Source organism: Acipenser ruthenus, chromosome 49, assembly GCF_902713425.1.
Source record: "Acipenser ruthenus chromosome 49, fAciRut3.2 maternal haplotype, whole genome shotgun sequence".
Classification (NCBI taxonomy): Eukaryota; Metazoa; Chordata; class Actinopteri; order Acipenseriformes; family Acipenseridae; genus Acipenser; species Acipenser ruthenus.
In genome coordinates, this window is record NC_081237.1 from 888,957 (window position 1) to 916,331 (window position 27,375).

General features: G+C 40.8%; 1 protein-coding gene and 1 long non-coding RNA gene across 4 annotated transcripts in view; one reads left to right on the forward strand and one right to left on the reverse strand.

The window, feature by feature from the left end:
* The first annotated feature begins 2,840 nt into the window (after positions 1-2,840).
* LOC117970308 (single-pass membrane and coiled-coil domain-containing protein 3-like) lies at positions 2,841-15,852 on the forward strand. Of its 3 annotated transcripts, XM_059014883.1 has the most exons (3): positions 2,844-3,000; positions 11,162-11,209; positions 13,047-14,591. In XM_059014883.1, the coding sequence occupies exon 3, from the start codon at positions 13,069-13,071 to the stop codon at positions 13,741-13,743; it is 675 nt and encodes a 224-aa protein (XP_058870866.1). In that variant the 5' UTR covers positions 2,844-3,000; positions 11,162-11,209; positions 13,047-13,068; the 3' UTR covers positions 13,744-14,591. The 3 variants fall into 3 exon arrangements, with proteins under 3 accessions (XP_058870867.1, XP_058870866.1, XP_034774025.1); XM_059014884.1 differs by lacking the exons at positions 11,162-11,209; positions 13,047-14,591 and adding an exon at positions 14,604-15,852 and having other exon boundaries at positions 2,841-3,000; XM_034918134.2 differs by lacking the exon at positions 11,162-11,209.
* The window catches only part of LOC131721844 (uncharacterized), a 33,335-nt gene continuing 21,391 nt past the window's right edge, over positions 15,432-27,375 (reverse strand). Inside the window, exon 3 of the long non-coding RNA XR_009319930.1 lies at positions 15,432-15,508. This is a non-coding gene — a long non-coding RNA (uncharacterized LOC131721844). The remainder of the gene's footprint in view (positions 15,509-27,375) is intronic.

Sequence of the window (27,375 nt, forward strand, 5' to 3'; positions counted from 1 at the left end):
AGTCCATTTCAAGTGTTTTGTGATCACAGTATCAGCTTGAGTGTATCGGAGCATAGTTTTGCACCAAAAGCGAGCAGAGGCGAAAAAAAGCACTATATACCCTATTCTTTAAAATATCACTTTGCAGTGCAAATTTGAGGAACGCAACCACTTAGCAACTTGCAAATTGGTACTGCAATTTAAAGGCCTGTAGTGTCAGACTAGTAGTCCCTAACTGATTCAAGTGTTTTTGGAATGATTCTTGCAAAGATTTATAAGAAAAAAGAGAGATTGACAAACAGCATTTTGCTCTACATGCAGAAACGGGCAACTACAAGAGGGTGTCAAACAAGCTGTGAATGTCCTAGGAGGCTATAGAGTACCTCTGGGGATGAATCCAGATGCTCGCAGTACCTGTTCTTAGATGTCAGAAACCACTGTATCGCTGTATAACTGTATACCCTATAAATATCACTTTTTATTGTGTATTTGAGGAACACAACCAATTACAAACTTCATTTGAATTGCTGTGCTATCAGAATATCAGTGTATAACTTTGCTGGGTATTGCAGTGTATGCTGGGTATCAAAAGGCCTTCACTTTTACAAAAGGCCGTCAAAACAATCACATCCCAAAAGTAGACAATTCTAAATCTAAAACAAAATGGCCAAAATGGTTTAATAGATAAATTTAAAAAAATATTCAGTGAAAAAAGGCACTTTACAGAGCATTTAAAAGGGACCAAAAACAAAGTACACAGAAAGAGTACTTGGGACTGCAAACACAAGTCAAGGAAGTTAGAAAGGCCAAGAGAGATAGAAATCAATATTGCTAAGAGGGCTAAAACCAATTCCAAAATATTTTTACAATATTATAACAATATTATAAGAGAACATTCAAAGAGGAGGTTAAATGTCTCAGAGACACAAATGGCAAAATCATAGATGAAGAAAAAAAATAGCAAATATATTAAATGATTACTTTTCATAGGTTTTTACAAAGGAGGACACAGACAACATGTCGACCTGTTCCTATCCAATTTTAAATAACTTTAGCATAACAGAGGCAGAAGTGTTAAAGGGACTAGGAGCTCCTAAAATAAACAAATCCCCTGGGCCAGATGAGATCCTCCCAATAGTACTCAAAGAAATGAAAGAAGTTATTTACAAACCGCTAACCAAGATCATGCAACAGTCTCTTGACACGGGTTGTTCCGACAGACTGGAAAATAGCAAACGTAATACCGATCCACAAAAAGGGAGACAAAACCGAACCAGGTAACTAAAGACCAATAAGCCTGACTTCTATTATATGTAAACTTGTGGAAACTATAATAAGATCCAAAATGGAAAATTACCTATATGGTAACAATATCATGGGAGACAGCCAGCATGGTTTTAGGAAAGGGAGATCGTGTCTAACTAACCTACTTGACTTTTTTGAGGATGCAACATTGAAAATAGATAATTGCAAAGCATATAACATGGTTTATTTAGATTTCCAGAAAGCTTTTGACAAAGTCCCGCATAAAAGATTAATTCTCAAACTGAACGCAGTAGGGATTCAAGGAAATGCATGCACATGGATTAGGGAGTGGTTGACAGGTAGAAAACAGATAGTACTGATTAGAGAAGAAACCTCAAAATGGAGTGAGGTAACCAGTGGTGTACCACAGGGATCAGTGTTAGGTCCTCTGCTATTCCTAATCTACATTAATGATTTAGATTCTGGTATAGTAAGCAAACTCGTTAAATTGGCAGACGACACAAAAATAGGAGGAGCGGCAAACACTGCTGAAGCAGCAAAGGTCATTCAAAATGATCTAGACAGCATTCAGAACGTGTGACGACATATTCATGTGACAGAAATGGACCAATCAAAATGCGAGACCGTTATGCAGTTCCATCCCAAAAACCAGGCCTGTGTCATACCTCCGCACAGATCATTTCATGAATAGCAGTACAGACAACTTCTGTTCGTTATAAACTAAATGTGATTAACTACGACACTCAGCAAGTACTTTTATGACAGACCCCTGGGACCCTTGTATCTCCCACATACATTGCATTTTTACCTGACCCTGCTGCTTCACTTGCTTTTATTTTTGTCTCATTGAAATTGCCTGGCAGGGAGATCTCCCAGCGCTGTTAATAAATTGGTTTTGCTTACTGAACTCCTTGGCACTGGTCTTTGGAATTCTTGCAATTAGATTTGATATCCAATGCAGGAAAAAATGTGTAATGTTTCAATGGTAGTGTTTTTTTATTCTTTCTAGTTTCAAACATAATGAGCTGATTGTTTTTAAAATGTGTATTCAGTTATGTATCAATGACTATTAAGCCTTAATTGGAAATATCAAAATGTATTTGACAGGAAGACAAAGGAGCCTACACTTCTTGTCTGCTAAGATAGTGTGTAAAGGGAATACTGAAGGGAAACGTCTTAAGTGAGAGATGGACTTCGATTTTTGGATTCATTGAACATGTAAAGTATGAAACTATTTGTTAAACCATTTGACTGTTTGAAGTGTTAAAGTGAATTTGTGGTTTTGGTGTTCATTAGTTGTTTTGAAATGGTAACATGACATGTTTTTTTGTGTTTGCCATTATGTGTTAACCCTCTGAACAACATGGCTTTATTGCATCATTAAACACATTGTACTGCAGGATCATTGTAGGAGGAGTGGGCAGGAAATGGGGGATTGTGCAAAGCTTTCTTCAGAAGGAGGCTCATGCTCAGATTCCAGGAAAGGGGGAGTGAACCTGGACCTGTTCCAGTTCAGCACCCTGTGTGTACTGTACTTTTCCATCACCGATTTCTGATTACTGCAGAAAGAGGAAGCAGGAAATGGGGCACTGTACCAGCAGGAGGAGGAGGGGACCGTGACTCAGATTCCAGGAAAGGAGAGTGAACCTGGACCAGCACAGCTCACTGTGTATAAGAGCAGTGGATCACCCGAGCCTGACCCACAGTCAGCCTGACGCCGAGACGACAACCGACACACATCCAACAGAGAACCAGGTGAGCTGTGTTCATTTAAAGACAGGGTGGCAGGAATTGTTAGACTGACAAACTGAATCGGTCAGTCTTATGTTTGTGTAGTTTTTTTTATTCCCAACACAAGTTGTGCCTCATTTACTGAACAGTGATAAAATGCTAGAATGACTTGCTGGTATAGGAAAGACACATTACTTTTTTTTCTTTTTTTTGAATGCACATGTATGTGCTTCCACACTGCAAACTGCTCTATGTTGTGGAAAGTAAGGGTTAGTATAAGTGAACAATCTTGCACTTTTATTCAAAGTTTCCAAAAATCAGCAGAACATGTGCGTAGACCCCCCACAACGATACTGGTTAAGGGTAGATTCGGGTGGCGGCGCTCAAAACAACAAAGTCAAGAAAAAGAAGAAGAAGAAAAAAAAACCTCTTAAAGTTTCGGAGTTTTTCTTTTTATTCTAATGATTCGGAATGGGGGTAAAAATAAAACAAACATGTTTCAACCTCAATCCTGGTCCTGGATTCCCCGTGTCTGCTGGTTTTTGGTCCATCCAAGCTCTTAACTACTGAATTGAACCCTTAATTGATCTCATTTTGCCTTTCTCAGTGGTTTTCCTCCCTTAAACAGGCAGAGGTAGTTCAGATAAGCGTTCAACTAAGTTACTGATAACTCAGCTGGAACGAAAGCCAGCAGACACAGGGGTAACTCCAGGACCAGGATTGAAAACCACTTTTTTAAGGGGCACCTATTAACTATTAACAAATGAGTAGATATTACATTAATAAACATTACTTACTGGTCTGTTAATAGTTAACAGTTATTAGACCATTGATTACTTGATTTATAGTAAATCTTCTCACAGTTAATACATGGCTTAGTAAATTATCTGCTATAATGTAAAGTTATGGAGTAAATGTTGTAGTAGCACTTACCTATTAACACACATAGTAGTAAACATAGTAATAAAACAATATATGCTATTCTATTAATAATCGGTGGCATACCAATTTGTTAAGTCATATCTTGTAACATTTCTCACAGTTAATAAATCAGTTACTGAATTAACTTGTTACAATGTAAAGTTATGGTCTAAAAGGTGTGGTGGCACCTATTCATGATAAATAATCAAAGAGTAAACCTAAAAATCAGCATTTTCTTCTTCTGTTAAAAGTTACTTAAGTGATATTAAAAGGGTTCGTTCAGAGACCTATTGTCTATTTCCACAGTCAATACCTTAATTACTAAGATGTTAAATTATGGACGAAATCAAAGTTTTGACACCCCCTGTAATCACACACAAGAAACCTGGTACTGCAGGTGTTTTTCTTTTCATTTTGTTAGAGGATTATTGCTTCTATCACAGAGGGAACCCAACATCAATACTGGGATTATAATTTGGGATTAGCAGGTGTGTGAAAGTTTTTATTTGGTCAGGTTTAAATGTCATGTGTAAAATAGCGGGTTATGAGAAACAGCAGGGAGGGGGTTAAAACCTCCCTGCGAGAGAATGTACTTTTGTTTGGTTGTTTGCTTTATTGTTTCATTTCATTTGTTTAATTGTTTTATTGTTAATTATCATCCGCACCTGGGCGTTATTGGAAATTAAGCCCAGGTGCGGGGGTTTAAAAAGAGAGCAAGCAGTCTGCTCGAGGCTGCTGAATGGAAGGAGGCAGAAAGGAGTGCTCTGCTTCCTGGCAGTCCCGAGAAAAGGTACAGTGCAAACCTGTGTGGTTGAGTTTTGTTGGAACAGGGAAACGGCTTAGCCGTCCTGTAATAGTTAGGTTCCTGCGTGTGTAGTTAATGCTCAGAAGAGCTAGGTGTTTATTTTGTGTACTTTGTTTTATTTACTTTTGTGATTATTAAAAAATAGCGCGTGAGCGCTGGAAAAAAAAATCCATTTCTCGTGTCTGGGTCACATTCTTAAAGGGGCAACGAACCCGAGTGAGGGTGATCCGTTTTACATTTGGTGGCAGAGAGTGTGGGCGCCCCTAAGACCCAGAAAATGGATTTACTACAGCTGATCGAGCAGATCACCAAGAATGCCGTTGCTCAGGGAGAGCAACTTGAGAGATGGGGGAGAGAGATGGGGTTGGCTCCAGTGAAAAGGAGGGAGCCAACAGAATTGGAGCGGTTACTCCTGGAATGGGAGCAGGCTAGCGTAGCTCCACAGTCTCCTGAGCCCAGAAGGGAGGAGCTGCCGCTTCCAGAGCCCAGAGGGGAGGAGCTGCCGTTGCCAGAGCCCAGAGGGGAGGAGCTGCCGTTGCCAGAGCCCAGAGGGGAGGAGCCGCCGCTTCCGGAGCCCAGAGGGGAGGAGCCGCCGCTTCCGGAGCCCAGAGGGGAGGAGCCGCCGCTTCCGGAGCCCAGAGGGGAGGAGCCGCCGCTTCCGGAGCCCAGAGGGGAGGAGCCGCCGCTTCCGGAGCCCAGAGGGGAGGAGCCGCCGCTTCCGGAGCCCAGAGGGGAGGAGCCGCCGCTTCCGGAGCCCAGGGGGGAGGAGCCGCCGCTTCCGGAGCCCAGGGGGGAGGAGCCGCCGCTTCCGGAGCCCAGAGGGGAGGAGCCGCCGCTTCCGGAGCCCAGGGGGGAGGTGGAAAGTATACCTCCACCACAGCCCCGACCACCGCCCCTACGGTCCAGTCCGGCACCGCTGCGTCCAGTCCCTCACCCCTTGCTCCAGGACACCCGGACGGTCTTCCCGGACCTTCCTGCGCTGGACCTTGAGCCCAGGAGTGTGCAGCACTGGCCACAGCTTTTCCCCTGGTTCCCTGCTCCGCTCTTCCCGAGCACCCAGACGTCGCTGGGCTGCTGCCAGACGTCGCTGTCGCTCCCCCTGTTCGCTGCTTCGCTTCCCCTGGGTGATCGGACATCACTGCGCCGGTTCCCAGGGGAAGATCTCTGCCCACTGCTGCATCCTCCAGTGCCACGGTCTACGCTCCGGTCGCCCCTGTCGATCCGTTGGGTCCCCTTGTCGCCGGTGCGCGGTCCTTACCTGGCTGAGCCGGGATGTGGACCGATCCACCCTCAAGCCTGCCCGTGGAAGAGGGCAAGAAAGGACATTTATGGACTTGAGGGTGGGTGGTTATGTTTTAGGGGAGGAGGTGGCCGTCTCGTGGCCTGTGTCTTGTAAAGACAAGGGGGGGGATGTGTAAAATAGCGGGTTATGAGAAACAGCAGGGAGGGGGTTAAAACCTCCCTGCGAGAGAATGTACTTTTGTTTGGTTGTTTGCTTTATTGTTTCATTTAATTTGTTTAATTGTTTTATTGTTAATTATCATCCGCACCTGGGCGTTATTGGAAATTAAGCCCAGGTGCGGGGGTTTAAAAAGAGAGCAAGCAGTCTGCTCGAGGCTGCTGAATGGAAGGAGGCAGAAAGGAGTGCTCTGCTTCCTGGCAGTCCCGAGAAAAGGTACAGTGCAAACCTGTGTGGTTGAGTTTTGTTGGAACAGGGAAACGGCTTAGCCGTCCTGTAATAGTTAGGTTCCTGCATGTGTAGTTAATGCTCAGAAGAGCTAGGTGTTTATTTTGTGTACTTTGTTTTATTTACTTTTGTGATTATTAAAAAATAGCGCGTGAGCGCTGGAAAAAAAATCAATTTCTCGTGTCTGGGTCACATTCTTAAAGGGGCAACGAACCCGAGTGAGGGTGATCCGTTTTACACATGGTAAATATGCTGCATGAACTCAGACATGTACAGGCTTACCTTCAAACCCCAAAACTGACTCCCTTCGTCTTCATCAAATTGTCTTAGTTGTGTGTGCGGTTCACCCTTCAAAACGTTGTGCAGAGCTACAGGTCATGAAGAAAGGACATGTAACTACTTTAGTTCATAGTGAACAGGCCCCCTAAAATAAAGTGAACCCCCTTTTCATTAACTAACACGCTTGTAAGCACTTGAAGCAGAGGCGTAAAGACATTAATAGAGCCAGTCAACAAATATAAGTCCACTCTTTAAGAATCCTCATAAGTCTAAAGTGACTACCGAAGTACGAATAAGAAGATTAAATACAAATGCACAACAATATGGCAGTTTCACCCTCTCTTTATTACTCATTCAATACACATTCAACTGACAGTGTTGCTTTTGTTTTCTCTTTCAATACATGGTATAAGCTGCTCTTGCAAACAGAAGTAACAAACGTACCAAGAAGTAAGACTGCTCTTGAGTGATTGAGGCCAGACGGCCGAACCAGGAAAAAAAAACAAAAACAACTTGCAATGGATAATCAAATACTTTACGAGGTCATTTTTAAAATAAAATCCTGGAAGACCGCTCAGCTTCGAGTGGCCGAGTGACAGGGACGTTGAGGTTATGTTGTAATGTTGTTTTTATAATAGATCGTATTATATTGCTTGATAAACCCTTTGAGTTTTCTTGGATAATGGTGTCTTCTAAATGTAATAATAATAATAATAATAATAATAATAATAATAATAATAATAATAATAATAATAATAATAATAATAACTCCAATGCAGCCGCTTATTAGCTACATTAGAGAACTCGAGCTAGTATTTATTTTTAGTTGCGTTTCGGACATCAGCATCTCAGTACTGCTTCCTTCACAGACACCTCAAAACCTATGCATTTGGACCTTGTCTCACGCTCTCACGCCCAGACACGAAAATCTCACGCAATTTGCAAATGAAATACTTTTTCTCCTAATTTTCTCCATCCAAAAGTGTTGTGTATGTATAAAACGAATTGGCTGCAATTATGCCATTTATACTATCTAAACTAATGAGATTTCAATTGGTTAAGGTAAATAATGCCTGAAACAACAGCCAATAGAATTACAGCCAATAGAATTACTTACCACACCTTGTACCTACCTCCCTAATGGTAGCTTCTGTAGCAGTGAAGCAGTGCTTCAGAAAAATGTCGGGAAAGAGGAAATTCAAGGGAACTGACAAGACAAAAAACAAAGTTCTGCCCTGATTGGACTTCTTCTGTGCCAGAGTTTTTATTTTCAATTTTTAAATTATTTTGTGAATTGTAATGACCCTGAGGCAGATTCATAAATAACTTCAATAGTGTTATTTGATATAAGGTTATCTATTGTCATCTTGTGGATCTCTTTGTATTGACAGCTGCAGAACGTGATATATAAAGCCCTTAATAAATTAGTTATTTCAATACGCAGGTTGCCCTCATCATCAAGAAAACAAAAAAAAAATCTCAGACATCGCACTTTGCTGACCTTGAGATCTCTGCCTTCATAATTGAAAATACATGCTCTGTAAGTCTTATATAAGATTAAATACATACAAACTGTACACTAGCTCTGTAGCAACAACTTGGGTATCTGTTTCATTGAGGTTGCTGAAGACGTTTCATATGGGGATCGTGAGAGTGAACATTCATGGAACTGAATCTGCCATGGACTTGTCCCTGTAATCCTGTGTGGAAACCAAAGTTACTTAACCGGAGAATGATTAGGTCCAAGCAGGTAGAAGCAAGGTCCAGAAACCATGCAAAAAGAAAAAGGGAAAAATAATGGTTAGAATGTGTGTGTGTATGTATTATAAAATCCTAATGCTTTACCAGAACAGGATCCTGTTACCAAATCAGAACTCACTATTAACTCAGTCACTATTCAATGTTAAATACTTGTTGCCCCTCACCTTAATTCATCACCTGAGATACTAACTGGGGATGATCTTGTGGTTAGTACGCAGATCCATACTAAACTAGTAGGCAGGTTAAATACCAATTGCAACGAACAAAGCAGCAGAAGATAGTCTCCAGCTGTGAACTAAAAATGTTCTCAGTTGCAACAAACCCACTTTAACTGCTATTGCCCTCTAGAGCAGGTATGTAAAACCTGGAGGGCCGCAGTGTCTTCTGGTTTTTGTTCCAGCCATATCTTTAGTGACTTAATTGGTCTAATTATGTAATTAGTGTGATAGATTTAAATCTCCCTGGTGGAAGAGAGTTGAAACAGCTGGGTTCAGATAGGCAGAAGCAGGGAAAAAAAGAAACTTAGTCAAACACAACCACCACAAATCCAGACATCCAACAAATTTGAGCCACTTCAACATTTAGATGACCAAAACCAACATTAAGAGAATGAAAGAAACAACATCCAGGACCCTATAAACAGTGCTGGCCAGGAAGCAAAAAGAAGGGAGGCCATGATTGTTGGGGACTCCATATTGAGAAACACAGCAAGTTCAGTTCGCAGTTTAGACCCCCTTACTACAACAGTGTGCTGCCTTCCAGGAGCCTCTGTCAAGCACATCACTGAGAATGTCTCCAGACGTGATTGAAGTTGTGGGATTTGGTTGGTTGTGGGCACCAAAAGCACACCAATTTGCTCCCAACCCTGTAAGCAACTGTTTTAATTCTACACGGCTGCATTTCCGTAACTCCACTGAAACTCGTAGCCTACTAGTGCTCAAATTTGTTGGTACCCTTACAGCTCATTGAAATAATGCTTCATTCCTCCTGAAAAGTGATGAAATTAAAAGCTATTTTATCATGTATACTTGCATGCCTTTGGTATGTCATAGAATAAAGCAAAGAAGCTGTGAAAAGAGATGAATTATTGCTTATTCTACAAAGATATTCTAAAATGGCCTGGACACATTTGTTGGTACCCCTTAGAAAAGATAATAAATAATTGGATTATAGTGATATTTCAAACTAATTAGTTTCTTTAATTAGTATCAAACATGTCTCCAATCTTGTAATCAGTCATTCAGCCTATTTAAATGGAGAAAAATAGTCACTGTGCTGTTTGGTATCATTGTGTGCACCACACTGAACATGGACCAGAGAAAGCAAGGGAGAGAGTTGTCTGAGGAGATCAGAAAGAAAATAATAGACAAGCATGGTAAAGGTAAAGGCTACAAGACCATCTCCAAGCAGCTTGATGTTCCTGTGACAACAGTTGCAAATATTATTAAGAAGTTTAAGGTCCATGGAACTGTAGCCAACCTCCCTGGGCGCGGCCGCAAGAGGAAAATCGACCCCAGATTGAACAGAAGGATAGTGTGAATGGTAGAAAAAGAACCAAGGATAACTGCCAAAGAGATACAAGCTGAACTCCAAGGTGAAGGTACGTCAGTTTCTGATCGCACCATCCGTCGCTTTTTGAGCGAAAGTGGGCTCCATGGAAGAAGGAGGACTCCACTTTTGAAAGAAAAACATAAAAAAGCCAGTCTGGAATTTGCTAAAATGCATATTGACAAGCCACAATCCTTCTGGGAGAATGTCCTTTGGACAGATTAGTCAAAACTGGAGCTTTTTGATAAGTCACATCAGCTCTATGTTCACAGACGAAAAAATGAAGCTTTCAAAGAAAAGAACACCATACCTACAGTGAAACATGGAGGAGGCTCGGTTATGTTTTGGGGCTGCTTTGCTGCGCCTGGCACAGGATGCCTTGAATCTGTGCAGGGCACAATGAAATCTCAAGACTATCAAGGCATTCTGGAGCGAAACGTACTGCCCAGTGTCAGAAAGCTCTGTCTCAGTCGCAGGTCATGGGTCCTCCAACAGGATAATGACCCAAAACACACAGCTAAAAGCACCCAAGAATGGATAAGAACAAAACATTGGACTATTCTGAAGTGGCCTTCTATGAGTCCTGATCTGAATCCTATCGAACATCTATGGAAAGAGCTGAAACTTGCAGTCTGGAGAAGGCACCCATCAAACCTGAGACAGCTGGAGCAGTTTGCTTAGGAAGAGTGGGCCAAACTACCTGTTAACAGGTGCAGAAGTCTCATTTAGAGCTACAGAAAACGTTTGATTGCAGTGATTGCCTCTAAAGGTTGTGCAACAAAATATTAGGTTAGTGGTCCCATCATTTTTGTCCATGCCATTTTCATTTGTTTTATTATTTACAATATTATGTTGAATAAAAAATCAAAAGCAAAGTCTGATTTCTATTAAATATGGAATAAACAATGGTGGATGCCAATTACTTTTGTCAGTTTCAAGTTATTTCAGAGAAAATTGTGCATTCTTCGTTTTTTGTGGAGGGGTACCAACAAATTTGAGCACGTCTGTATATGTATTTATATTTTAACAACAAATAACTAACACCTGTGACTCCATTGATGGCCCTTTTTTATTCACTTGCAACCGGTTCTGTGAAATTTGGCATAGTCAGCTTTCTTGTGTGGTCTGAGCCTGCATTCTGGCAATGGAGATTCCCTAAGACTCATCCTGTGCTATGGTTTCAGGGCAGTCGTGGCATTCAGAATTTGAGGTTTCAGTAGCAGCAAAGTTTGGTAAGTTACTTTATTAACACACCATGGGGATCTCTGCATGTGGGTAATTGTTTTTACTGTCACGTTCATTTAATTTCTGACATTATTTTAAACACAAATATTCAATGCTATTTTAAATAGCAACTATACGACTTTACATCCAAACAGATTACGTCAATAATCTATTTGAGGAGTTACATTTAACATTTGAATATGGAGGACCAGACAACAATTTTGGATTATAACTTGAGCAAAGGTTACAAGGCAATGACGAACGCTGTATTAAAATGATTACAGAAACGTAACATGATACATATTCTACAGTACCGTCTACCATCAGGTATTTGTAACGCAGCTTGCCATAATCAGGAGCGCAAACCCGGCTGTACAATGATTACCAAGTTCCGGAATTCAAAGTCGACTAACATCCGGTACCTGGCTCGAATGCAAGGTCAACATGCGATAATGTCATGAATTAGTACACTGTTTAATATATCTAATTGCAAAGCGTTGTTTAATTGTAAACAATAGGAATGCATTCAGAATATAAATATCTACATCGGGACCTGTTATTTGCTTTAAATTTGACTCCAGTCCAATATCTCCTTTAAAGAGCAACTATCGCAGTTTGTAGAAAATGTTGTTGTATGGCCTAATGTGTTGGTATGAATGCATAAGTAAAGCATCTGCTTTTATCCCTTTCCCTGTTAACATCCTGACAACTTATAATTTTTTTTTTTCTAACTCCATCATAAAATGTCTTTAATATGGCGGCTTATGGACAGCACTTTGGTGCAGCAGGATGTCACGTGGTCTCACGCAAGAAATACTTTATAAAACTACAAGAGGAGTGGTTTCGTCGTATCAGGAATTGCAAACCTCAAAATGTCAATCAAGTGACTCGAGTGGAACTCATCTGAAGAGTAATTAGCACACCAGCTAGTGGGAACTTATCATAACCATCTTAACAAGTCACATTTACTGACATATTTAACTACGTTTGTATTTCTGCGTACTTCAGTAAGCTTTTCAATCCGCAGTAACAAATTGAAAATTTAAGAAAGAGAGCATCCCTTTTCCATCCTATAGTGACACAGCTTAAGATACTGTAGAAAACAAAGTCACCTTACAGAAAATGGCACTATTTCGTTGGGTTTCTTCAGTTATTCATGAGTGTTTAACCAGGAAAAAAATGAACGTGTAGCATTTTGCTAAATTTAATATTGTTGCTTGTACCCTGTGCAGCAATAATAACAATAATAGTGTATTCCCTTTATTTTATTTTCAAATGTAACAGTATCTTCAAGCAAACAAAACCAGCTGCCTGCAAATGCAAAACTGGAAAATGCGTTCTGTGCAACATTATTAAATTGGATGCAGTATAATTTACCAAACATTTGGAAAATGTCTATAAAATCTAATTTCTAATTGAAATATATTATTTTCAAATTGTGTTTTAATTCAAAGCGTCTATTTTTTAACTAAACTCTACTATCTGTAACTTAACCTAATTAACTTTACAATAATTAAGTGTAAATACTGTACAACATCAAATAATTGGCGGTTCTCAAATAATCGCCTGTCTGCATTAAAAGCCGGGTCGGCTCGCAAATATTGTAAATAATTGCCTGGTCTCTATTAAACGCAATAAGTAATAATATAATGCGCGTGATACTGGATGTTTCCGTGATGTCAAACATCTGAAGTTGATCTGTATCATTTATTTCTGTAATAATATATCAAACAGTTTGTGTTCAATACGTTTACTTCTCCTTTAACCTATTAGTCTCTTCTTGCATTTAAATCAGTGCCGCCCTTGCACAATTTCCTAAATATATGTTTCTCTCTTCATTTCAAGAACTCAAAATAAACAAAGAAAAATGTCTTGGAGTGACGTCTTCTTCCCTGATAACCCTGCTAAAAGGGAGGAGGTCATCCGCAGAAACCAAGAGCTTCGGGAGTTGATGAAGAACAACTTCCGAGCCACTAACCAGCTCATTGAAATTCTTGACAAGCACCTGGGTTTGTCCTTTAGTCCGATATACCTGAACAACGACGCCACCATTAAGGAGAACTGCGAGGTGATGATACAACGCATGCATGAGATCCAGGCAGAAGTAAAGAAGATCGAGGAGAAGCTGAAGGAGAAGCTGGAACCTGACTTATATGAGAAACTGAAAACCCTGTCACCCAGCATCAAAGACTTGAAACAAATTCAATTAATACTCAGTGGATCATTGGGTGCCTTAAGTTTAGTGTCCGCCACTGTAGTTTGTTACCTAATCAAAAGTGGAAGGATACTTGTGAACGTAATATCCACATGTGCTAAAGCGTGTGCAGGGGCTTTTTTCAGTTTGGGCTTAGGGGTGCTGTTCATGGGCGTTGATATGATGATCCAAGCCATTTTGGGGGCAAAAGACAGAGATCAACTTGAACAGGCCCTGGAAGAGTATAAGAAAGCTTTGGATGAATTCAGGCCTGCTTCTGAAAAGTTCCAGGATAATATAACTTATGTCAAGATTAAAATTGAAATGATGCAAGAGGAAGGGAACTAACGGTCACCATCCTTAGGTTAGCTTTGAATTGTTGCGTATCTAGCTCTATTCATTAGTACTGGATCATCTACACTATCATGATTTTCAGTTACTCTGGTAATCCATGCCTGATATCTTTACATATGGATTAATAAGAAACTGATTAAGAAAGTGGTAATTCTTGATCAAACTGTTTTGAATGTTAAATGGTACTTCAGTGATTGTTTTCTTTCTATATTGCATTCAAGATTTTTCTGTTTTTCAACATTAAAGTTTACTAAAGATACTAATCAGTTGAGTTTTTTATTCATATAATCTGAATTTCAGTTGATCTATTCATCCATATGTCCTCCCTCCCTTCTTCCATGCTCTTCCTATCCCTGCTCTCAATCCTCTTCATTGTATATTTGAACATTTTTGTTAAAAAAGACTCAATCTTAACCTCAGCAGGGGCCATCCGTTGTTCATTGTGAACACCCCTTAAGCAGTATTAGAGCAATAGGCATCTGCTTTTGACTAGATTAAAACCTTTTGGTGTTGGAGTTTGTTATTGTGAAAGATCCCTGCAAATATCAACTCATGCACTCTCATCTTTTCCATGGATTCCCGCATTGTCTCATAACTAAAGTGGTACATTCTAGAATTTTGTAAATGATGAAATGTCAATGGGAAATACGTCACTGTTGAATACTTTTGTTCCACCATTAAACCTGTAGGATAGATGCAAAACTACCTGAAGCAAATAATGCATATCACAAACAAAAGCTTGTCTTGTTAAAGAGGTGTCAGCCGCAAAGGTGATGTGTAATATTCAACAGCCAATACAACACAAGTGCATTACTTTATTGTATAATTGCAGTGCATTTCCTCTTTACTAACAGAAACCACCAGGATGCTGTCGCTGTTCTTTGGAGATAAAAAAAAAGAAGAGGAGCTGATTCGCTCTGCCCAGCGCCTCCACCACTATCTCCACAAATACTACACCATCACCAACAAAGCCCTGGGAATCCTCAACACTCACCTAGATGAACAAATCTCCCCAGTCTCAGCGAAAGAAAGCGAAGGAATTGAGGAAAGCTGTGTCAGGGTGAGCCAAGTTATGTCTGAGATCTCCCACGTCGCCGAACGGAGGGACAGACATGTCCAAAAGAGTATCGAACCCGCCCTGTATGACAAGATTGCCTTCTCTGGGGTGTCACTGAAAGAGAAGGCTGCGGTGGTCAAGGCACTCAATGAGAGCACCTTGGGACTGTTGGGGAAAATCTGTGGTCCTCTGGTCGCTGTCCTACTGGCCAAAAGTGAGCTGGGGAATGTGGCACCTCCAGTGGAGCAGCTCAAGGGCCTTCCACTCTGCTCTCTTACCCTGGGCGACCTAGTACAGAGCAGCGACAAACTCACTAAGCTTCTGAGTACATCGGGGAGCCAGCGAATTAGTCTCGATGAAGCCATACAGTTGTTGGAAGAGACCCTCTCGGTTCTGAAACCACCTTGCGACGCCTATGATGACATTGTCAGTGAGGTTCAAGCCTATGTGACACTTGTAACTGAAAACATCTAGAGAAGGATTTTTTGGAGGATTTTTTTTGTTGTTGTTGATGTTCAAAGAGGGTAAAAGAAAAAGAAAAATAATATTATAAAATCAAACAGATCATGCTAAAAAGTAGGAGTGGGGAGGAGTAAGGAATGAAATAAATCACATGGGTGATGTCTCATTTTTGTTGTTGTGTTTTATTATTGCTCTGCTTGGTTCTCAGTAGTTTCTTTTGCCTTCGTTTTTGTGTTCATCCTAAAGAAAAGTACAAAAAAAAGAATTCAATAAATATTGTACACCCTCCTGCTTCACCCAGAAACTGAATATGACAATCAGTCTATTAGCACTGCTGGTTCGTCCACCCTTCATTGTGCATGGAACTGTGGGATACAGGGAGTCCCAGTGTTATGACAGTTGATCATTTGTAGATGAGCCCTTGCGCTTTGTTGAAAATTGTGTTGTAAGTGCGTTCTGTAAAATAAATAAATTCATTTCATTTTTTGGAGTTTTTTTGAAACCAACACCAACATAACACCCAGAACAAAGATTATCCATATTCTCCAGACATTCACTGGTAAATGTGAACGATTAACTTGTTACTTACTCAGACATCCTAAGACGTCAATCTCTGACACTAATCTAAGGAATCATTAAAGTGCTCAGCATATATCAGATACTGGCATTCTGCATTACGGGGCTGCTGGGAGAGAGAACCTAAAGAACAGTAGATTGCTATTTCGCCAAATATGACAACAACCCCCCCCCCCCCCTAGTGGCGTAACGGCTACATTTGTGATATTAAGAGTATAGTTGAAAAGTTTATAAATAACACCAATAGGCTGCAGGTGTTACAAAAAATATATAAATTTACTTAATCCGTGGTTAAATTTGACAAACCACGAAACACATCTCACTAATCCCCCCCCCCCCCTTTTATTTATGTATGTCCAATTATTTTAAGTTTTATTGTATTCTTTCATGTTCCTGTTATGTTTGTTTGTGTTCTTGGCATCGGAAAAATAAAAAGTAGAGCGTGTAATTAGAGACGATATCAAGATATGCTTTTTAATTAAAGTATGTATCATATGCCACACCTGGATGTGCCAGTATTATATAGGAAGCTGGACATTACATGTTGAATGTACCGGCAAGATTTCCAGCAATACATTGCCAAATGTAGATTAAAAAAATTGCTATCAATTATTGTCGGCAACTATGTGTAAACAGACTTTAACACCCCTAAACCAAACATAGCCACAGCCCCCGAGATCCTGCCCAGGGTTGAGACGATTCGACTAAAGATTACCCCTTTGTTAATTAATTCAACCACAGCAACAGAAGCAGCCGTTGTCACGATGCCCATTGTGGTAGTAAGAGCTGAGAAGCTATTTTAATCCTGTCAGAAACAGGCGTAGATATATTACGAAGCTTTTTGTACAACTCTGGGTCCAGTTTAAGTCTGGGTCCGGTCTAGTTCCTTTATAAATGGGAACACTTTAACAGAGTATTTATAGAGTGACAGTAGTAGCTGACCTCTACAAATGATTTAGTTTGATGTTATTAAGAAAAAAAGTGAATATAAACACCCAGCTAACCGATTTCGACCTGGCAACGTTGTGTGAGGTTGTAGTTTGGTTGTATTTTGCTTTTGACAAATATGACGTGAGGAAACTGTTGCAGAAACGTATTACTCTGACAACATGGTGTGGTTAAAATGGTTCCCTGAATGTTGCATAGTAACGTTGTATGCACATTTCATAGACACATCTCTTGAATTTCCATACATATTCAGACCAATTCTATTATTTTGCAAGTATATATTCAGTGTATTTTGTTTATTTGTTTCATTTAACTTAAAGAAACTTGTTATATAAATCAAATTTTATAACGTTATTTTACAGTGTTTTGACAAGATCGTCTGGAGTCTACAAATTTGTGTTGCTAAAATGTCACATGGTTCTGTTTGCACTTTGATACAATGTTGCCACAACGTTATTTGGTTTGCTGGGCACTCTATAAATGTTTAACTCAGGATGGATTGTTTATTACTCATAACTAAAACAGAGGTCAGAGAGCCATTGGCAAACTCAGACCACAACATCTCATTTGAAATATTTTTTAAAACCTCAAAAGTAATGACTAAAGCTAAGGTTTACAATTTTAGAAAAGCAAACTATGAAGGTATGAAACAGAGACTAACAGAAGTAGATTGGAGTAAAATAGAGAAAACATCCAAAGAAAAAGGATGGCTGTTTTTTAAAAATGTAGTACTACAGGCACAAAACAATTACATCCCAAAAGTAGACAAATCTAAATCTAAAACAAAATGGCCAAAATGCTTTAATAGATCAATTAAAAAAAATATTCAGTGGAAAAAGGCACTTTACAGAGCATTTAAAAGGGACCAAAAACAAAGTACACAGAAAGAGTACTTGGAACTGCAAACACAAGTCAAAAAGGAAGTTAAAAAGGCCAAGAGAGAGATAGAAATCAATATTGCTAAGGGGGCTAAAACCAATTCCAAAATATTTTTCCAATATTATAACAGCAAGAGAACATTCAAAGAGGAGGTTAAATGTCTAAGAGGCACAAATGGCAAAATCATAGATGAAGAAAAAAAAATAGCAAATATATTAAATGATTACTTTTCACAGGTTTTTACAAAGGAGGACACAGACAACATACCCGACATGTCGACCTGTTCCTATCCAATTTTAAATAACTTTAGCATAACAGAGGCAGAAATGTTAAAGGGACTAGGAGCTCTTAAAATAAACAAATCCCCTGGGCCGTATGAGATCCTCCCAATAGTACTCAGGGATTGTACCGACAGACTGGAAAATTGCAATACCGATCCACAAAAAGGGTGACAAAACCGAACCAGGTAACTACAGACCAATAAGCCTGACTTCTATTATATGTAAACTTATGGAAACTATAATAAGATCCAAAATGGAAAATTACTTATATGGTAACAATATCCTGGGAGACAGCAAGCATGGTTTTAGGAAAGGGAGATCGTGTCTAACTAACCTACTTGCACATGGATTAGGGAGTGGTTAACAGGTAGAAAACATAGTACTGATTAGAGGAGAAACCTCAAAATGGAGTGAGGTAACCAGTGGTGTACTACAAGGATCAGTATTAGGTCCTCTGCTATTCCTAATCTACATTCACTGGTTGCCTACGAGGGCTTGAGAGGAGGTGAAATTGGGAGTGAGATATTAAGAATGAGACCAGATGAGAGGATTTCTCCGGTTGCTTAGGAGGCTTGAGAGGGATGAGACATTTAAGAGTTTAAGAGTGAGACGAGCTTGAGGGATGGCGAGATTGAGGGCTGGAGTTTGGGAATGGTGCTTAGTAACATTGAGGTTAGATACTGATAGCAGGACGAGATAGGGGGGACGAAGAGTTTTCCCTTCTCGTCGGGTCAGGCAGCATCCTCTGGCTGCTGGGCGACGTAGAGAGGGAGACATGAGAAGAGCAAAGGATTATATATAAACACTTTCCGCCAGGTCAGGCAGCATCCTCCGACTGCTGGGTGACGTAAAAGTGAGAGAGAGAGCAAAGTTTAGACATATAACATACAACAAACTGACTCTCGCTCCCGACGGGTCAGGCAGCATCCTCTGGCTGCTGGGCGTTTAGTGGAGCAAGAGACAGGAAGGGGACGAACAGGACAAAAGGACAGATCCTTCGCAACTCAGTGCAGCATCCTCAGGCAGCTAAGCTGGCAGCTGGGCGGCGTGGAGAGCTTAGGAAAAAGTGTCTCGGGTCCGTTTAGGAGAGACGAAAACAGAGAAACCCCCCCCCCTCCTCGGTCGGGGCCCGCTCGGCAGGTGGAGGCACGGCCTACTGCATGAGGGGGCTGAAATGGTCCTGGACCTGAAATAGAAGAGAGGAGATGGGACAGCAAGGTTGAGGCCTGGAAGGCTTAGCGCATAAGCAGCAGAAGAATAGGATGTGGCCGGGGGTCCCCTCAGGCCGGCGAGGAACAGCCGGGCGGCAGTGGTTGAGACGAGAGGCCGACCCGGACAGCCGGGGGAGTGAGACTCACTTCCCCCCAAAAGAGGACCCCCGGCTCCCCGCAAGAACCACACCGTGGGATAGAAAAGAGATCGCAGAGCCGCACACATAAACAAAAGCGAAGAAAAGAGAAAAGACAAGAGATGTTAGTAGACAACCTATGCCTATAAGCCGTCCGCACTGTGGAGAGGAAAAACCCCCCTGCAGGGAGGAAACCTCTGGTGGGCCTGGCGGAGAGGGCGCCCCCCACTCCGGGCAAGCTAACAAGTGCTTGGTGAGCTGTGGCGATGTCTGCAGAGGATGATCTAATATAAAGTTCACAGCTGAAGAGATCCAGCGCCCCATAGACTTAATCAAAGTGTTGATACCTGCGCTAGCCGCGGAGGCAGCTGCTCCGATCCAGAATGAATGGGGGGAAAAATAGTAGAAGAAAGTCCGATCCGTGACGAGAGGGTGCATAAACGGGATGAGAACCAGTGACTCGTAAGTATAGATCTGGAGCTGTCGAAGAGGGGATCTGACAGAAGATACTGAATCCTCGGCTTAATTGGACCGTTTTTGAAGATCTGATGAAGAGGATAAAGTGGTTTCCGGGGATTTGAGAGAGATCTGAGCACTTGAGGCCTAGAGCTGGGAAGTTGGAAATTGATGGTTGAGAATTCTGCACAGCGGAGAAATCCAAAGGCGACGGTCAGGCACAGGGTTTCCATGACGATGTCGTTGAATAGGTTGAAGCATCCTTGCCAGAGAGCAGTGATGAGACAAAGGAGAAGGTCAGTAGAGATTGATTAACTTGATGGAGAGGAGGGGAGCAGGCTTTTCTCCATACCTCTGAGCGTTCTCTCTAGAGATCCGCTATCTCTAGAACGGACGAGAGGAGAAAGATTGGAGGCGAAATTGATACTGAATGCCCGCTAGGTAGCATCTAAATAGAGGAGGGGGCTAAACATAGAGACAGCCTGAGGTGAGTGATGAAGGCGAGGAGGTGCTGTAGGTTGAAAGAGGTAAGAGATCCGTTTTTTTTGGTTTTTTTTTAAATTATTTATTTATTTATTTTTTACTCGCAAAAGTGAGTAAATGAAGACCAGGCAGTCGAGTAGGAGGAACGGGTAGATGGGGCGAGAGCGTTCTCCATGAATCCACGTGGTGATTGAAGGAGGCCGGAGAGAGAGTTATTCAGTTGAATATTGATTTGCTGAAAGGTAGTACGAGACGAGGGTTGGGGTCTGCTCCTGGGACCAGGTTGCAGAACTTCTGGATCTTGATGTAACTGTCTGTATTGAAGTCCTGATGAAGTCCTGATTTTTTTTTTTTTTATTTATTTATTTTTATTTTAACTGCAAGGTGTAGTGTTCTGTAGTAAAATTACTACAGCTGGCCAAAGTCCAGTATCTGGGTGCGTGGAATGGTTCACAAGACCTCATGGTTGAAATGGCTTAACGGTCAGAGTCTATCCATTGTATTCCCCTTGATGTCTTGGTACTCTTGCTTTTTTTTTTTTTTTTTTTTAAAAACGGTAAATCACAGGTGTTGTCACGGTAAGTTCACAGGGTGCACTCTGTTCCTTCAGGAATCCTGCAGAGGAAGTGTTTCACAAGAGCAGTTAGACATAGTACTTACCAAGGTAAGGTCATTGCATAGACAGAGCAGCTTTTTCTGAGGGTAGATATTAAAGAGTGAAGAATGTCTATTGATATAGGGAGCCAGGAGGGAGCGGGGGGGGGGGGGGGGGGGGGGGTTTGAGGATCTCTCCGAGTGTCAAGCAAACTGATGGGATGGATAGGAGTGTTGAAGAAGGGACGGAGATGAGGCGGCAGAAATACTAAATTCCGGAGATGTAGGCTTTAACGGTAGAGGGGGCTAAGTGAAGAGAATCCTTTGCATGGGCGATGGAGGCTAGAATCCGTTGCTCATTAAATCAGAATGGGATGTATTTTGAGTGCAGAAAGTTGTAAATGTTTTCCATCCAGAGGTAAATGAAGATTTGGTCGCTGGGACTAAGAGTGTGGCCATGTAGTGATGAGCAGATTGCAGAAGGTTGGAGAGTGTTGTATTTAGTTGAACGGCAGATGTTGGTGTTGCAGAGTTTGATGAGGGCTGAGGTGGCAGCTGGACCTGAACAAATATATGAAATAGACTGCTGAGATGTTTTTAAAACTAAGGCAGAGAGATGAGATGCCAACCATCCTGTGTTAGTTAATACGGGATTGATCAGCGGTTTGCTACCATCTTGTCTGTTTGGAATGGAAAAGGTGAACTCATAAATCAGAGATTTGGGTTTCACAACTCCAATCATTCTCCAAATAGTGGAACTCCTTAATTCATAAATCAAACAGATTTCCAGTCTCGTACCATATATTAAAGCTTGTAGTATCTGAGAGGATGAGCGGACATATGACTAAATTGCTGAGGAAGTCAAGCTCTCCGTGTATATATATATATCTTAGATCCAGGTATTGGAGGAAAGCTGGAGTGTTGGAAGCTCTGGAGGAGAGCAGTTGCAGATTTGAACAGTAAACTAAAGCCACTTTTGTATGCTGCAATAGAAGCAGATCTGAAGAGGGAGTCGAGATTTGCTGTAATGAGGAGATATTAACAGTAGAGGCAAGATCTGCTGAACGGGCAGAGATCTGAGGGGTAAACGATGGAGTGCTGTCAGTAGTCTGCAGTGGCCTGCTGTAGAGAGCAGAGAGCTGCTGAATGCGGTGAAAATTGGTATTTGAGAGTTAAGGCGTTTTTAGATGATGTCGGCGATGGGGCTGCCTTTGGGCAGAAATGAAGAATGCATAGATCTGAGGCCGCTGCAGAACCTGAGAGGATAGGAATGCGTTGCTCGGAGGCTGCTACAAAACCTATTGATTTGAACAGGAGCAGTCTAAGAGTGTATTGTCCATTGCGGGATACGAGGACGCTTGACTGAAATGTTGATAATCGTAGCACATAGTTTCCGAATGTGACTGGTAGCTCAAATTGAATGAAATGGACTTTGAAAGTTATATTAAGTGCCATGATGAAGTTGGGGGCAAATAAGGAAGTGCAAATCCAGAAACAAGAAGGTTGCAGGAATGGCCTGATGCAGGGAAGCTGTAAATTAATGTGACGGTGGATTCTTAACATCTCAGAAAGCTGATAAGCATGGCTTCATGACAAGGTTCTCAAGGGGAGGAGTTTGGATTTGAAAAAATTCAAGTTAATATATGTAGAAAAAGAGGTTGAGGCAGGAGGGTACTGAGAATCCCTCAAAAAGACAACGAACTGCAGGAATTGATAGAAGGTTTGGAGAGTGCCAGATTCGCAGCGATAGCAAATCATCTTAAATTATGTAGAGCTTGTGGTATTATGCTGCCATCTAGAGGTTTTGATTGGAATTGAAACTATTGGCTTCAGTGAAGCAGGGTAGCATATATTTGGTTATTGCGATTACAATCCTTGTCTATGTATAAAGCATTTGCTTTAGAACAGTTAGTGATGATATAAGTAAGTTAATGTAGGTCTAGAAGAGGAGCCTGCAGTATTTAGATGTCACAATTCGGCGAGTTGAAGCTCTCATGTTGCAAAAGCGCTGCAGCAGGAGCCAGAAATTGCAGTCGTGTGGCACAGGCTCTCATTGCCTGTTAAAGCTGCCTGGTCGCCGTAGCAACTTACCACTCCCAGTAGTCACTCGCTGAGGCGTTGCCGTGGTAACCATGGTCTGTGAGGCGCCGGTGTAAAACAGTTGCAGTGCAGTGGTGACATTGAAACTGATGAAAACGCAGACCAAGTTGAGAATGACGCTGCGTTTTGAACGGCGCAGACTGAGCAGGTAGGAAAACAGCTGATACTATCTTGCGAGCGCAGACAGAGAAACGGCTTGCAGTGAAAGAAACGAACAAAAAACAAACACAGACAAGGAAGCGGAAATAGTGCTGGGTTAAAGTAGAAAAAGAGAGCGAGATAGACAGGAGGGGCAGCCAATAACACATACGTGGAGCAGTGCTGGCCATGCCCTAATAATTGACGTGGCGAGCGCTGCATTGTGCGATTGGCTGGAAATACTAAATGAGGCTGAACTGGGATCAGCTTCCACCCGGAAGAGATCGCAGACGCTACCGGGCAGGATGCCACGGAGGGAAGGTAAGACAGGCTAAAGAAAAGGAAATAGGATAAGAAGAAAAAAGGAGCGCAAAGCGGGAGAGCGCCCTCTACGGCATCCCCCGAATTACGCCTAAAGGCTAACATTTAATGATTTAGATTCGGGCATAGTAAGCAAACTTGTTAAATTTGCAGATGACACAAAAATAGGAGGAGTGGCAAGCACTGTTGCAGCAGCAAAGGTCATTCAAAAGGATCTAGACAGCATTCAGAACTGGGCAGACACATGGCAAATGACATTTAATAGAGAAAAGTGTAAAGTATTGCATGCGGGCAATAATAAATGTGCATTATAAATATCATATGGGAGATAGTGAAATTGAAGAAGGCAACTATGAAAAAGACCTAGGAGTTTATGTTGACTCAGAAATGTCTTCATCTAGATAATGTGGGGAAGCTATAAAAAAGGCTAACAAGATGCTTGGATATATTGTGAGAAGTGTTGAATTTAAATCAAGGGAAGTAATTTTAAAACTCTACAATGCATTAGTAAGACCTCACCTAGAATATTGTGTTCAGTTCTGGTCACCTCGTTACAAAAAGGATATTGCTGCTCTAGAAAGAGTGCAAAGAAGAGCAACCAGAATTATCCCGGGTTTAAAAGGCATGTCGTATGCAGACAGGCTAAAAGAATTGAATCTATTCAGTCTTGAACAAAGAAGACTATGCAGCGATCTGATTCAAACACTCAAAATCCTAAAAGGTATAGACAATGTCAACCCAGGTGACTTCTTTGACCTGAAAAAAGAAACAAGGAACAGGGGTCACAAATGGAGATTAGATAAAGGGGCATCCAGAACAGAAAATAGGAGGCACTTTTTTACACAGAGAATTGTGAGGGTCTGGAACCAACTCCCCAGTAATGTTGTTGAAGCTGACACTCTGGGATCCTTCAAGAAGCTGCTTGATGAGATTCTGGGATCAATACGCTACTAACAACCAAACAAGCAAGATGGGCTGAATGGCCTCCTCTCGTTTGTAAACTTTCTTATGTTCTTATGTTCTTATTTAAAAGCTGTCATTTGCAACCCCTAAACTAAAGTGTTACCACAACTGACATCATATTGCAGGTTAATGTCCAACCCATGCATGGGTATACTGGCATTGTACAGGTACATTTATCTGTGTTGTATTACTTCTTTTTTGGGTAGCATGGAAGTAAGTTATGTCACGTCTCAACGGTTCATCCTACGGTATCACTGCAATGGCACCTAATGGGAAACTACCATATCCAAGCTCTTCTTCACTCAATGTTTATGTATCCATCCATTCTAGGTGATGATTGGTCTAAAATGCACTGACATCAGGGCTTGCTAGACACCGTGGAAAAGATAAAAAATGATCAGTCATCATGGCAGAGGAACAGGCGTCACAAGGAGAAATTAAAGTGGTGCTGATCAGCTCCCAAACCGCATCATGGTGGAACCATCTCACATCCAGAGGCACTGAGGCCTCCAGGATATACTGGTGGACGGTCTCAGGATGTGCTGTCACTGTGTGCCCTCGTCATCATCTGAGTAATGGCCTGGTGTTTGCACCACACACTCAAACTTCATGAGCGTGCACTGTTGGGAGTACACGCTGCAATTCATGTAGTCACCCTTATAGGCAATATTGCACCACATCAGTGAAGCAAATTGTGGCTACAACATTAGGGTGGAAGATGTGGTGTGATAAGTAGTAAAGGCACGACAGCGTCTGTCACTTTTCCAAGCCTCGCCCCTTTCACACCTTTTGATTGATTTATGACGCGTCCCTTTTTACCGGACATCCGTCAAAAATGGCATCTGTTGTACCCTTATTTTATAGGCTATTACAAAGAAAAGACAGAAAGAAAGAAAGTTGTATTGGAGTGCATTGTTTTTTGACTATGTTCGAGACCCTCCGTAACAATAACCAGGAGTTATTACCATACAGAGTCCCTAAACATTTTTCACTATGTTCAAGACCCTCCGTAACAATAACCAGGGATTATTACCATACAGAGAGTCCCTGAACATTTTTTCATTATGTTTGAGATCCACCGTAACAATAACCAGCAGTTATTACCATACAGAGAATAAATAAACATTGAAAAGAATCACATAATCAATATATTATACACATATTACACTGAAAATTAACCCATAAGAGCAAATCTCAAATGCGCCGGGCCCTACATTTCGGTTGGATTTCCAGGCCGTGGTAGGTAGCTGTGTCAATTCCATAATAAACATGTATCCATCTAATGGTTGATTTTAATATTACAACATGTTCTAAAAAACGATTTAAAGTTGTTTTTGAATACAATAAAGGTTAGCACAGGCTGCATTGTAAAGGATTTGGGATATTTTAGGAGCTTACCCATAATGCCCCGTATTTGCATACTGGTTTCTATTAACATTACAGAGAACTCTAAAATACGATTTAAAAGGTATTTTAGAAGTTGATAGATGTTACCAATACGTTCTTTGTCTTAATGTGATTACCTGTATACAGTAGATAGAAAGATCCCATATTCGAATATCAGCCAACGGCCTTGTGGGAACAGTCCATGCATTGCCCTTGAGCAAGGTACTTTACTCAGATTGTTCCAGTAAAAACCCAACTGTATAAATGGGTAATTGTATGTAAAAATAATGTGATATCTTGTAACAATTGGAAGTAGTCCTGGATAAGGGCGTCTGCTAAGAAATAAATAATAAAAAAATAAATAATTACACAGTGAACAGCCCACCCCCAAGTCTACCTCCCTGAAAAAAGAACAGGCTCAATAGACTTTTCACAGTTAGATAAGGTTCTTTTTCAGTGTAATAGTTTAAAATATTACATATTGATTAAGAAGCCTTTATGTAAGATGTATTCTTCTGAAGGATAGTAGTTAAGACTCTTATTTAAGAAAAATCTCTTACTAAATAAAAAAACAGGTTTTTGTACCTTTTCTTCTCTAGGACTGCTTCTTTCTTCTTGGCCAAAAGACAGGGTCTGTTCACCATATTCCCCATAACTCTGCTGCTTGGTCAAAAAACAGACTCTCTTCCTTCTTTCTCTATAATTTCTTACTAGTCCTGAGAAATCCCAAAATATATTCAGTTTTAACAGGAAAAGATGACCCTTACTCCTAATCACGTATTAAGCCAAAGAATGTAGTGGTCAAATTTTTTAGCTTCAAAAATAACATTAATTAGATGTCTTTGCTTACAATTGTAAGTCGCCCTGGATAACGGAGTCTGCTAATAAATAAATAATAACAATAATAATAATTAGAGTTCTCTGTAATGTTAATAGAAACCGGTATGCAAATACAGGTGCATTATGGGGAGGCTCCTAAAAAACCCTAAAACCTTTACAATTCAGCCTGTGCTAACCTTTATTGGATTCAAAAACAACTTTAAATTGTTTTTTAGAATATTAAAATCAACCATTACATAGAACCATGTGTATGGACACAGTTACCTACCACGACCTGAAAATCCCACAGAAATGTAGGGCCCCCCAGCACATTGCATGGATGCTGTTGTGGGTTATTGCTCAGTGTAATATGTGTATAAACACACTGATGAGGAAACTCTTTCAATATCTTTAAATCGTTTTTTAGAGTATGTTACACATATCCAGGTCGTAGCCACTGCAATATTAAATTCAACCATCAGATGGCAGTAGGCGGCATGCATTGATACATTTTTTTTAACAGAAAAAATATTATTCTTATACCTAACAATGTCTTGTATGGTCTTAAAACAAGCACAATAAGACAAAGAACGTATTGGTAACATCTATCAATGTCTAAAATACCTTAAATACCTTTTAAATCGTATTTTAGAGTTCTCTGTAATGTTAATAGAAACCAGTATGCAAATACGGGGCATTATGGGTAGGCTCCTAAAATACCCTAAATCCTTTACAATGCAGCCTGTGCTAACCTTTATTGTATTCAAAAACAACTTTAAATCGTTTTTTAGAACATGTTGTATTATTAAAATCAA